The sequence below is a fragment of the Amia ocellicauda genome, chromosome 9 (genome assembly GCF_036373705.1).
Source record: "Amia ocellicauda isolate fAmiCal2 chromosome 9, fAmiCal2.hap1, whole genome shotgun sequence".
Classification (NCBI taxonomy): domain Eukaryota; kingdom Metazoa; phylum Chordata; class Actinopteri; order Amiiformes; family Amiidae; genus Amia; species Amia ocellicauda.
In genome coordinates this window covers 27,974,720-27,989,256 of record NC_089858.1, presented here as the reverse complement: position 1 = coordinate 27,989,256, position 14,537 = coordinate 27,974,720, and the positions used below count along the sequence as shown (strand labels likewise).

General features: G+C 37.6%; 1 protein-coding gene across 2 annotated transcripts in view; it reads left to right on the top strand.

The window, feature by feature from the left end:
* LOC136759130 (solute carrier family 66 member 2) overlaps nucleotides 1–2,956 on the top strand; it is a 46,308-nt gene extending 43,352 nt beyond the window's left edge. For both annotated transcript variants that reach the window (XM_066713987.1, XM_066713988.1), the window contains exon 5: nucleotides 884–2,956. In XM_066713987.1, the coding sequence (XP_066570084.1) occupies nucleotides 884–1,058 (175 nt within the window). In that variant the 3' untranslated portion in view covers nucleotides 1,059–2,956. The remainder of the gene's footprint in view (nucleotides 1–883) is intronic.
* The last annotated feature ends 11,581 nt before the right edge of the window (nucleotides 2,957–14,537 follow it).

Sequence of the window (14,537 nt, the reverse complement as noted above, 5' to 3'; positions counted from 1 at the left end):
GCATTATAGTCTCATCAAAACGTACAGCTGCCCAGAAGCGTTCAGAACCACCCCAATGGAAACCCTTTATAAATATTAGATTCCTTCCCATTACGAGGAGGTGACTTTAATAGTTAATACATTCACTAAACCTATTCTTGAAAGACATTCTCTTGCTGTAGGGGGCAAAAAACTATATGTCTAGCTAATAATGTTTTCAAGGAGGCTGTAAGCATGAATATTTGTAACAGTCAAATAGCCTTTGGTGGCTTTGTAAGGAACCCCACACTTATCATTCATCAGGGCATAATTATTCAATTAATGACTGACATTTTTCAGACCACTGCTGCTTTTATTTGCCAGAGTGAAGCAACTATTGAATCCTGACTTCTTTATACTGAGAAAAGCACATAAGTAGTCTTTTCAGAAGCAGAGGACAAATGGGTGTTTCAAACTGTACACCTGTCTCGGGCAGAACATCTTTTAATAGGTTGCCACCCAATAAATAAATTGCTTTGTGTTCTTCACTCGTATAACTATTTGTATGTTGTACCTGAAAGCCACAACAAGCTAGAAAACATCTCTGTGCTGCCAAATGTATGTAAAAGAAACCCTGTGTTTCAAAATCAGCTGACAACAGAAGGTCCACAATCATCATTTGGAAGATTTCCAAATTATTTTGAAGGGTAAGCTACTTTTGTGCCTTAAAAAGGAAGGCCCTTGAACAATATGTGCTGCCTATATTACTGTGCGGTTGTGAAACCTGGACTTTGAATACAAAATATACAGACAGGACTAAAGTAGTATGGAAAGAGATTCTCAGAAAAATAAAAAGTCTAAGATAAACGAGCTATGACTTACCGAGCTGAATAATTTGTTGTTGGTCTGCTTTTGTGTTTTTCAGTGTGAAGATGGTGTTGCTGTGGACGGTCGGGGATGTGTTTAAGACAACTTACTTTGTTGTCAATGAGAGTCCGACCCAATTCTGGCTGTGTGGTGCCACGCAGATCTGTATCGACATCGCCATCTTGCTGCAAGTGTGTTACTATGGACAGGAGGGACGTCCAAAATATGGATAATCTTTAGCTACAAGAAAACTGATGACCAGCAACTTTCATTTCATTTACGACCATTGTTTTAACCCCAGTCTGGTCCTCTGATCCAAGAATATATCCTCTCAGGGGTCCCTAACACCAAGCATTATGTATGTTGAAAGATAGTTCTGAATCATGCTGTTGCATTTCACTGAAAAGATAAATGCTGGAAAGTTGGAAATTATTCCTCCACAAAAGCCAGTCACAAATTATGTTCCTTAAAAAAAAAAGCTAGTTTTATATTTATTTAAATATCTTAAATATGTTCAATGCAGTTTAATACACATGCTCTATTTCTTAGAGCCACCCAAAATGTATTAAAAGTGACTTCTGTCTAGTTTACTTGATCTTCAGCACTCTATGAGAGATTAACTTCTCAGTAGCTTCCAATGTAGCTCTTCAGATTCATTGTATGGCCTGTATTTAAATAGTTCAATGCAGAGCTAAAGAAAACAATTCATAATATGAAAAGAAATGTGGAAACTGAGACAGAAGTCATTGTTATTGTATTGATGTATTTATTTAGTTAATTAGTTGGATAGTAGACATGTTTTTAAATAATAGTATAAAATGCTGTCTTCAATCAAGTTAAGTCATGAACTTGATGAAGGTAAGTTTTATAATTACATCTGTTTTATGTAGTTAATTTGGCTTTTTGTATGATTAGGAACTTGGGAATCTAAGATATCCTGTGTAAATGGCCCACTTTTGATCTCATATTTAAAATAAATAAATACATAAATTTGGCTGTTGTACACATTTCCAAAAGTATGTCTCAGGTAACAACAAATCAAGGCTGTTATGAATTGACCTCCAAAAATCATGATATATTATTTAAACTTTCCACCTGATCCAGTGAAATTTTCCACTGGTGTATACTTTGTGCTGTGGCAGACACTGAGCAGAAACCATGTCAGCTCATATTATGTCCCGTTGATGACTTTGAGAATGATCGGCACACAGGGTACTCGATCCAATCTATTCTGCCACACAAACTCAGTGCTGTCTAAAAAGGCAGTGTTATTCAGGGGTTGTTCTCTGTTTTTTTTATATCCTGCCAAAAACACTCGACTTATTTAACTACATACACAGCTTTGTGTTACTATTGGTTATCCTGTTTTACAATGTCTTACCTACCTTTTAATTTGTGTAAAATGCTAATGTACACAATGCATCCACAGAAAGTGTTTGCGTTTCTCACTGATTGTTCTTGGATTTCGGTAGTGCCCTGCGTGGAGAGTTGGGGCCTTTGATTTGTGTGTGTTTCCCTTCAATGAATGGGATATATATTAAACTTACTTTAAAAAAGTTGTTATTGTTACAAGATTAAGTACTAAATACATACCTCATTGGAACACATTGTTATTGTTACAGTCTACAGTATTAATACGAATAAAATATCACTGTCCTTCGTAGTTTTGATCTACAGACTGTTGAGTCGTCTTGAACAGTGTTTTATCCTGTTTAATTTCCCAAATTTGTATAATACAGAGTACCAAACCAAAGTAAAGATCATATAGTTATAATCAACCATTACATGAAGTACTGATTACCTGTTATATTTCCATACCCTACATAAAACCTTATATATAAGAACAAAATTGCAGATTTGTACAATGAGCAAACATCTTCACAGTGGAGCTGTTTACTGCACAATTAACAACATGAGTCATGGTTACATTTTCTCATGAGAGAAAGAGGGGCCAAGCCATCTACAGATTAACTGATACAGGGGGCTCCACAGATCAAATAACTCACCATCGGTGTTTTGAGACCTGCTGTCTGCATGTACCTTCATCAGAATAACTGTCTGCTTTTGTCTAATGAGTGATTGCTGATCCATGATTAGGTTTTTATAAATATTAAATGTATTTTTAAAAATCTCCAGTTGTCTGTCTCTCTGTCGGGGTGTGTGTCATTTTGTTCAGTTTGAAGGATCAGGAATTGTTTACCTCTCCGAGTCAAACCTGATATACATTACTTGCGTACATTACTTCTGTGTTTTGAGTTTTTTTAAGTAATTACACTGATTTTGGCTTTTCTTCAGTTGACAAGATTTGAAGTCTCAAGTCTGTCAGCAAAAAAATGGTAATTGGAGAGTGAAGATGGACGTCAGCTAATTAAACTGAAGGTGAAACGAGGAGTCAATGCTTAACTTTCCCCTGCTTTATTTCCATTCTCCGTAAAAAGAGAATTTTATGTGCCATAAAGCACATAAAGCAATACTGCAGGGGGAGAAACCTGATAATAAAATACCATGCTCTTCTCTTAGGAAGTCACAAATTCTTACCTATTCAGAAGCCTCACATTCAAATCATGATTATTTCAGTCTTACCTTACTTATCTGTTTGCCTTTATCAGTTCTAGAGTGGATTATTTCAGTGGTGCTCTGAGCAATCTTCTCAAGGAGCAGTGGTATATTGAGAAAAATTGAGTGAAATATATTAATTGTTTAAAAAATGTTACAGCTTAAGAACATTGAATAGTAAAGCCTTTTCTTATGTTACCAGTTTACTTACGCCCTTTATCCCTACACGCAATGTGTTGAATCCATTCTGTTCGCTCTTTCTACTTCCGTTCTGGTCTGTGTTTATGCACCCAGACTTTGACATCCCTTGCCTAAGCTTACTTGAGTTTCTGAATTAGTAATAACATTTAATATGATTTAATTTAAATAATTTCCCATGAAATGGCTTGGTAATTGCAGCAGTTTTGTATAGTTACGTGCAGATTGATTGTTTTCCTGATAAATCAATAAAGCAACTCTCTGGTAGTTACATTGCATTGCATTGAAATGAAAAAATCCAAAGGGAAATTCAGTTGTTACAATATTATAGCCACAACACAGGCTCGGATAAACATTGTTTTCTAGTTGTTTTTTTGTTTTTCATTACATAATTTGAATCCAACCTGATAGCAAACCGCACAATACTAAATGTTTTGCATTGTCTTCGAGCCTTTGAGAATAATAGAAAAAAGAAGTCGTCTTATTTATATTCAAATGCCGAAGGGGTTAGTATTGAATTAATGCAGAAGAAAGGAAGAAAGACAAATATCTGACCAACAGAAATGTACATTAGTGTTCCCAGTGAAATGATGCTAGTTACCCATCCAGGGAGAGACATTAAATATTAAGCCTGAAACCTAAATTATGGAGAAGGTATTAGTCTCTGATACCTTCAGATTTTCCATAAAATTGAATGGATATACATTAATAATGTAACACCACGTTGGTCCCTTTGGAGATATTCTCTGTCTTCGTGCTGAAGGCTGTCAGTGCCTCTAGGTTATGGCGCCTGGGTGCTTCGGTTTATGTCCATAACGACATTGACTGCAATCTTTGTTCTTGCACATTTTTCCCCGTGCCTGTCCATTGTGCTAATGCCAGTAAGACACAAAAGGAGTTGTGTTTGCCAGGTCTAATGTATGCTTTGTGGCTTTACAAAGTTCTGAGCTGCTGTTCAATGATACAGCTGTGAAGTACTGGTGAAGTCTTCTATGCCTTCAGATGAGTTTTTATAACACAAATCTGAACCTCCAGCGCATAGCATTGGGCACACTGACAACAGCAGCAGAAGGAGAACTAGGTTATGTGACCTTGCCTGTAGTAACAATTCAGTCTGCGCTTGTTGTATTTTAATTGCAGTGTATCTCAGGTGGGCTAAAACATTGTGTCCCCTGTTTGTGACGTTGCAATGTACATTCTAATTTGAATGCTCCACCATGGCATCACAGGAGATCAGAACAGTTTTAGTCAAATAAACTTTCAGAAGACTGAAGAGTGAAAACACCTCCGTTACACTCATGTACTGAGACACATCTACAATATATTCATAGACTTGAATGAGACTACCTACAATCAAGCGAATGGACAAATGTAACGCCATAGGCCAGATACTGATGTTGAATTATATGGAACATTTAATCTGAAACCACCAGAAACCAAAGATGGTTTTGTTTTGCATTTTCTGGCAAGGAATTCCAAGACTTCACTGCCCTGAAACTAAAAGCTTTTTCCCAGCTCAAATTTGGGTTTTGGTGGTCTATAAGTGGCCTTGGTTCTGCTGTGTGTTACGAGAGAGTATGTTTGACCCTATCCATTTAATTGGCTATAGTAGCTGGTCTTTCAGAGTGGTGAATTTTATGAAAAAGGATGAGTATATTGCTCGGTAACATTTCTATGGCACCACTTTGTATTCTGATCAAATGCTGAAAGCCCGTGCCGGGTTTAAGGTGTCATTTCAGTCTATCCATGCTATAGATTTCTGAAAAGAATGAGATCTAATGCATAGTAGATGATGGAGATGTTACAGGCTATGTGGTTGGCCTCTTTTTTGGCAAAATGATAATGAGCAAAACATTTTAATCCATTAAATAAATTAAAAATACACAAAGCACAATAGCGTGCTTGGATGTGGGGAGAGGGAGGGGGGTGGAAAGTAAAAAATAAATAAAAGAAATACGCTAATCCCTGGCGATATTTTTAAGCTGCATAAAGTATTTTTATGATTGCTTCGTGTTTTGTTCATCCTTCCTAACCTTCCTACAGCAAAGACAGGATCCATTCGGAAAACTATGCCCAGGGATGCACAGTCTTTCTAGCTAATGTGTATACAAAGCAAGGATTTATGTAGTATGGAGTCAAAGTGTGTAGTTTTGCAATGGAAGTATCAAAATACAATGTCTTACCTGAGAAATGAATCCAAGGCATACCTATCTGATGCTCTGAAAATAGGCTCCCCTTAGGCATCCCTTTACAAAAATACTCCTGAAAACTTGCTGGTTCAGTCCTCATGTATACAGGCCCAGTGTTTCCAGACATCCCTTAAAGACGCTTTTAATTCCACTGCACCTTTACAGGGCAACTCAGAGTTGGATTAACTCTCAGAACCGCTGTCTGTCTCTCCTAGGTGTCCAGCATTGACTTGCTGGAGGAATATTGATAGAGCTTCCTATACACAAGAAAACGTTTAATTTAGACGTACGGAGTCAAGAACATGGCCATTCTGGGTCTTACTCTCGGGGGGCGGGGATGTAAAGAGATCCATTAGATGCAGTCTTAATATGCTGATCAAATAACTGAAGGTCGAGAGTCAGCTGATTTTTTAAATTATTATTATTTTATTTCCCTGCAGGTGGATTTCAAACATAGTCAAATGGTCTATCAGAGAATTTTCTGCCGATCTTATATGTCCGCCTGTGACTGTCTGACTTTGCCTGTGCTATTCCAGCATGAATGAAAAAAAGACTAGTAACTAACTCTCAAATGTTCCTGACATTGTTATTAAGAACAATAGACCTTGGGGCAAAGCTAGACTGAACCCATTTTCTCTTTTGAAAGCTTGTGTTCCTAGGGAGCTAAGTTCACTGTTTCATGGCTGGTTTCACAGACCTTGCCTCTACCTAAAATAACATTGGGTAGTCCATGATTAGAGATAATTTGTGTCTGTGAAACCAGCCTATAGAGTACATTGTAACTACTTAACTAAAAATATGGTCAGCTCAGTTTAAGTAATAAGAGGTCATATTTAGTTTTTTTTTATAAATTGAGGTTCAATTGAGTTCTGTTGGTTACATTTCTTTGACAATAATACGTCTAAAGCAGGGTATCCGTGCAACCCAGGACTGAGCATGGAAAATTGCTTTATAAAAAGAACAGCTAATATCCCAAATAGTGCAATTAACAGGGGTTTAATTATGCTAGTTGCTTGATTGTGAACCTGAGGTAAACACTAAAATGTCAATAGAAAGCAGCCAAGAATATCATAATGGATCATGAGACATTGTTCCAGAATGATTCACCATTGGGAGTGACAGCTGGTTTCAACAAAGTGTCTGAGCAGCCCAGTTGTGTTAGAGCCGGAGTCTGCAGCCCTGGTCCTGGAGAGACACAATTCTGAAGGTTGTACAGGTAGCTGGAAAAGGTCAATGAGCAGAGACCTGGAAAATATGTAAATGTGTCCTACTTTAGTACATAATGAACTAATTCGCAGCTCAGCTGGATTCAAAACCAGAAGACCCTGCAGCTGTTTGGGGGCAGGGTTGCTGGGGCTGGGTGAGAGTGAAGGTCACACATCAGGAAAAGAGGTAACACTGGGGTGCATTGAAAATAGTGCATAAGCATCCATGCTCCACTTATGTTGCAAAATTAGTCCTAAAGCCAGACAACTAGAAAACGGGGCTTGGAAAAGAACATCTAAAATCAGAAAATGAATGATGTATGAGTTTTCTTACCAATAGTTATGTAAACATGAGAGGTTTTAATATTAAAACTTGAACCCCCATGCAACCCCATTGGGAACAGAATTTCTGAATATCTCAGTAATAGAGCTGTGAGTGTATTTAATTTGTAGTTTTATTTTTTATTTTCCCCTTCTCCATCACCTCAGAAGTTTTCTAAATCTTATTCCAATGCGTAATAGCCTGGAAAGACATAGATGCCGTTATTATACATGATATATATTGTACCCAGGCACTATTGCAATCAGCGTACATAACCCACACAAAGAAATCCAGAATAACAGAGACAGTATACAAGTTCCTAGTGGTTCCCTGTCATTTATCAGCTTGTTGCCTTGTAGAGGGTACTATTAAAACAACAAAACCAATTGTGTTCAAGTTTTTTTTAAGCCTTGGGATTTGTCTTTACTATAAGGTTATGGTGCCACAAGTCTGGCTATGCCATTAAAGACAACAATTTAAATGTAGACTGAATGTTCGCAGATTTCCACAGTTAAAGCACACTGACAGTCTAGTGGTGCTAATTCAAATTTCAATTAATCGTGAAACATATTTTTCAGGTGAATGCAACTCGACGTTCTAGAAACTGGATATCAATTTAAACGCACAAGCTACTAGCCAATACAGTTAGTTATATTTTACTCTTGGACTGTAACCACATCGAGGCTAATGGCTTTTGTACTTAACCTCAGTCACCTTGTTCTATAATAATCACAACAACGAGGGTCCATAATTGGATATACAGAACATATACTGACATAAATGTGGTTCATATTTGCCATCCTGATTCTGCAATCACTTAATGTGCATATTCAGTGTAACGTGTAATTTTATCTGCTGACACTGAAGAGTAAGCTTGAATTCCCATATGGGAAATAATTCTTCCCAAGTCCACCTTTATTCACTTTAGCACTACAAGTCTTTATGTTCTTCAAGTCTTACTGCATGCATAAAAAGGTGTTTTATTTCTGCTGCTGGTGTGAATGGGCGTTATCGATGATCTCACCTCCGGACCTTAAGGTGCACAATCTGTTCTCCTTTTGACATGGTGTCAGTTAAAGAGGCTACAATCAATTACTTTTAAGAATTTCTGGGAGAAAGATCTCCTTTTCAGTGATGATAACACCTACCTGACCAGATAAAGGTATTGATCGAAATCAGGAATCTACAGCCCCATTCCCAGAAGGCAACAGTGCCTTCCCATTCACCACCATTTCTCATTCTCACTGAGCTGTGATTGAATAAATAGACGCAATGATGTGTGTGGTTAGTGTATATTAACATATAGGTCGGCTACAAACCCTACAGATTGTTAGTTTCACCCTATAATATGCATATTTTTATATTTTGAGCATGATACTTAAATATTCCTATCTTATTTTTTTATTTTATTTATGTTTTCCCTTTTTTTGTGTGAATTATTTATGTTACATACTGGAGCCAAATAATGACTGGAAAGTTAAGTTCTCCCATGAAAACATTTTTCAAAGATGTTTCTTAACTTCTGTCATATTTTAATATCATGAATGCATAATACATCCGTTGGAGTGTACGCAAGACCAATTATATTTGACTCCATTTTCAATAACATCACCAATATTAATTTGAAGCTATTAAGTAGAAACGCTAAACCAGATGAATTTCATATGCAACAAAATCTTCACTCCTGTGCTTTTATAATGGGATAATAAATCATTCATCTTCTAAAGCATCCTTTCAGACTTTTTTTTCATAATGCTACCTATATCGTTTTCCAAAATAACCTTGCCAACTTGTGCTTCTGAAAAATTAGTGAATTTAACATAAGATTATTTGTCATGACACTGATGTTATAAAACCTGCTATACTGCCTCTCTCGGATCAGGCTCCTGATTTAAACCCTTAATCTGCCTCCATCTCCTTTAATCTTCCTATTGTCTCATTTTGCAAAAACTCCTGCCTTCATCTTTTGTGTTAGGCTTGTTACTGCCATTACGGTGCAGTGTTACACAGATCTGCGTTACATCAGCGAATGTTCTATAGCACAGCGTCCCCCTGCTCTTTCATGAACATAAACACATTTCAGGGCCTTTAACCTTAACAGTACATTTCTCACTGTTGATGCCAGGGCTAGGACAGGACCCCTTGAAGAGCAATGCGTAGGGGTTTGGCCGTTGGGTTCACATTGCCTGTATGCTCTGAGCGATGAGAGTAGCTCAGAGACAAGATTAACTGTTTTGGGTTTTCATGGATGTGGAATGATTTGTGAATCTAGAAAACTGAGTGGATGGGTGACTAGTAAGACTGAACTCCAGTGAGAGAAGTCAAGCCAGGAAACAGACCTCAAGCTCCTGGGGTCTACTGGCTTCACTTCTCAACATGGATGCCAGAGCCTCTCTTTCACTTGGGTAACCGGACTTTCAAGCCAAGAATACGATACGCAATGTGAAAAGTCTGCACCTTGAAAGTTGCAACTGTTCTCATTTAAACTTCTTTAATATCCTTGCCTTGTTTTCAACTTCTTCCCTTCTTTGCTGCTCCTTTTCTGTGCTTTGGTGCTAGGAGTTCTGTAGATACAAATGATTGCTAAGGGTGAAGATGGTATATAACAGCTTTGCATTTTTCCTTCACCTATACCAGCTTTTTTCCCCCAAAATAATGGTTTGAGCCATCCACTTGCAGTGTTTTTTGTCGTTGTTGTTGAAAACTATGCATAGCAATGTGCAACCAAGCCACCATAAAGGCATTCAAATTTAGTCTAGGTGAACTGTCTGAATTTAAGCAAAGTATATTTGGAGCACAAAGGCAAAACCAGGAAGAGATGTATGTTAAATACAAAGCAGACAATAACCATGTAAGGGGCGTGATCATTCATCAACTCCGAACTGTAACAGGAACCCGAAGACGCATGTATAACTAATGCTTTCATTACTGTAGCTGTAGCTATAATTTATGCATAAGAGCTGTCCAACAGAGACCTGGGTTCCTTAATGTCTTCTATCTCCATATCTTGAATTATGCTCAGATGCCCAGAAGGGCTTGTACTTTGTAAGTTGTAGTCAGTTGTTGGCTGTAAATGACTGTGTGCTGAGGGGCTGAGCTGATACATGGTGACATTTTCAATATTATTGCACAGGAGAAAATGTAGCACTTAGGGATGCATGTTTTAACCTCTAAGTTCAGAGAATGTATTGCTTTCAAGTCACAAGATACATTGGCCAATAATGTCAATAAGTGGATCTGATCTTGGGGGGCCTTTTTTCTTGGTATGATGAAACATTTTACCACCTTAATTATTCAGGTTTGTATTCTGTGCTTAAGGATAGATTGTACTTTCTTCTTCATTTCTGTTTAGTCAGCACATATGTTTGGTGCAGCATCAGAAATTCTCTTTACAAAAAAAGAGTAGAAAAGTGCCTACAGTCCACATAACAAAACTCGAGTTAAAGCAGGTAAATGCAAATTTCCACTAGTGTCATTCTTTGGATAAGACCAAGAAGTCATACGCATGGTAAACATACATACCCTCAAGAAAATAACTGTGGAGTTCACCAGGTAGTAAAAATGTAACAATTGTCTTTGGTAGTAGGAGGGTATTTTACATAGCAGACAGCACCGCAAACACATATTTGTATGGCATAAAAGTAGTGGCGTAGGTTGGGAGGGTTGGGGGGCTGCCACCCCTGATCAGAAAATAATGAATATGAATTAATATGTAAATGTATTGTACTCCTGGAAGTGTCTGATTTAAAAGCTTGTTCTGAATTTGATTATTTTTTGCAGACTTGCTAAAGGCGACAGACTTGAAAGTGTTTTAGATTTGCTGGTTCAAGCTGTTGCTTTGGTGTGAGTGGATGTTGGTTTGACCCAGGGGAAGAAACAAAGTGCCTGAATTATGGGGGAAATGTATTTTTCATGTCAAACAATTCAGTGACCTATAATGTTTGCGGAAAAGAAGTGTCATTGTGTTTAAACAGAAAATAGAGTGAAAGTAGAAATAGGGGCAACTTGGACGTTACACCTTCTGCTTCTCTAGGGATAGACCATGACGCTCTCTGAAATGCCAGAACATGTGCTGTCTGGGATAAGACGGCATGACGCCATGTGGAAAGAAGCCAGCGATAATGGAGTTCTTCTGTCCTCTCTGTCAGTGAAAGACTAACAGGAGGGAAGACCTCTTTAATGGAATATTAAATTATCTTTCAGCCATGCACTTTGATCTTTGATGTCCTATTCCCTTGGAACAGAAAAGCATATATATGAGTGTGTGTGTATGTATGTATATATGGAGAAAAATAAGAAAATAAGAGAAAATTAATCTTGAAAACTCAACATATTCTCAACACACAAAGACAAACCCCACAAACATGTGCCTATTTACAAATCTTTGGACTGTAGATTTCATCCAGAAATGCATGTGCAAGAAATTAACTATTATTTGGGATAACAAATCAGGTTTATTTATTTTTACATATATATTTTTTAAAGGGTATATTTTACTGCTGATAGTCTTCAGGAAGGGAGACATATTATGTTTCTGAAAGGATAGGATTCTTTAGTTTTTGTCATGCATATGACTCTACAACAGCTTTATAACTGTGAGAGGAAAAAAATAAATAAGAGGCTGATATGCACTACAAGATAAATAAGGTTTCTGCCCCACCTTACGCCTCTTCAGCTGCAAATAAAAGACTATGAAAAACGTACAAGTTGTCTCTTAACCATGTTTAATTCTTCATTGGCTGACAGATCGCTTTTCCTTGTCCTTGTCTGTGGTGATTGATGCTGGACCCATCAGCGTGCCAAATGCAAAGTGCTACAACATGCAATCAATTCGTTCTTTCATTTGGTGTGCAGTAGAGTGGAGTATTAGTTAGTGCTCTGGACACTGGAGCAGAGGGTTGTGGGTTCAATCCCAGGTGGGGGCACTGCTGTTGTACCCTTGAGCAAGCTACTTTACCTAGATTGCTGTAAATGCCCAGCTGTATAAAGAGGTAAAATGTGATATCTTGTAACAATTGTAAGTCACCCTGGATAAGAGTGTCTGCTGAGTAATAATAATAACATGGGTGGCTTCCCATTACAGCTGTTTAACATTGCTGTCTGTCCAACAACAACTTAACAGCTTGATGTTGGGCCTTACATAGTTCTAATGCTTTATGTATTTATTTATTGTTGAATACATTCTGAAAGGCTTATCAGTTGAGGAGTGTCTTGGAAAACGTCTGATAACCAGCAGTTTATGATTATTTCCACGGTTGGATTGCTCTGTTTTATCACTTTAAAACCCACACAGCTGTTCAACTATAAGTAGCGATACCACAGATTAATTCATTAATGTATGTTTTTCTTGTTCTATCTGATTAAAGCGTCTGCTGAAGCTTAGAAAGAAACCTTTCAGATTTAAAAGATTCAAGGCAAGGCAAGGGTAGGAGAATCTGGCAGACAAAAAGTTTGACTTTGAAAATGTGAGCTTACAAAGTACTGGCCTGTATCAGGGTTTGATTCAAAACTAAATACAAATAGTGACCAGCTATTCCTTCAGGCAGAGTAGATATTTTTATGTAGGGGTTGTGTTCGGGTACATGTTCTCCTTATTCAACATCAACATTTAACTAAGGGTCATATTTAGGACACACTTACCACCAAGCTAATGAGAAGAACATAATGCACATTGAAAATGACACTGAATTTGAATTCACATGTAGTTTAAATGTTACAATTAGCATACATTTTCAGCATTCAAAAATTCAGTCAAGTTTTCTGACTGCCAGATCCACAATATATTGTTTTGGTGAGCAAATCTAAAATCTAAAAGGCATTTTCCATGCTTCAGTAGAAATATTCAACATCCGATTATCTTCAGAAAAGCACTGAGGAAATCGAAATAGATTACAATTTGTATACAAAATAAAACGAGTGTCATACACTCATGATTCTTGGCAGACAATGTAGTTAATCTTAGTGGACCTTAAAGGCACTAACTAGTGTTTCCAGTGTTTCACAAATAAGATGTTTGTGTAATACCTGTCTGACTCTAAAGCATTTTTGATTTTCCATTAGCTCTGGTCTGTCCATGTCTTTATTTGTTAAGCCCTTAAAATAAATACATGAATTACATCTGAAGCCTAAGAGAATCTCAAATAAAACTGGATTTAAGCTGTACAACTGGATGTGTTCATTTGCTTGTGACGGCCTATCGCAAGTTTAGCAGTAATATTATACTTCTTTGAAGATCTAAACATCCAAACAAAAACAAATTAAACAAAAGCTAATATTGATGTCATGTGGGTGTCATAGCTTTAAGTATTAAGTATGCGGACACACCGCAAGCTTGAGCGGTTTCAAGTTGAGAGCAGCAGCAAGGAAAAAATGGTTGAACTTGGAAATAAGGGATAAGAGTGTAGTAGATGTGTTTTGAGGCGGTGCATGTTAAAACCGGTTTAAAAATAGCTTTGGCCGCTGAGTCACTGGGACCCTTGGTTTTCTTCTCAGAGCCCCACGTCACTCGAGTCTGTGTCTGTGGGGAGCTGCGGGACTGTGCTGAGCTTGTACAGGATGGTTGCCACAGTCAGGCCTACATGGCTACCTGCAGCTTCTGTCTGCTGGTTCAAAGTCTTCGTTACGGGACTGTCGGGTGGAAAGCAAAAGGAAGAGAGTAGCTTGAGAAAAAAAAGTATTTGTAACCCGTGTAAGAGGCCTTAAATGAGGGCATCAAGCAAATTAATAATAAAATAAATAAATACATGTATAATACTAAAACTACTACTACTATTATTATTACAACTACTAATACTACTGCTAATAATAATAATATTGAGGCATGTTTCTCTGAATGTTTTCAACAGTGGCTGCAAAGGCAAAATCTGGTATTTTTCCCAGTTTCTAAATACAAATACAAATGTTCAGGGCAGATGGGAAAAAAGAGATAAGCAAGTGAATAATGGTCTCTCAGTGAGCTGCACTGACTAAGAGCTGGGCCTGAAGGAGCAGAAATAACCACAGTGTCTGTGTGAGAGTGTGTGGATTAGGTCCGCTGACTCCCAAGAAGAGGAACGGCTGTAAAATGCTTAAATTGGCAATTTGTTCCCCCGGTTTACACACAATAATTACAGTGCTTCCAGCAGATAAGATGTGCATTGCAAAAAATCCACACCCTATCGCCATTTCAGTGAATTATTTCATCAATGTTACAGTGGCGGCCTGGCCCCACCGATCAATATTGAAGCATTTAGTTACCAAGAA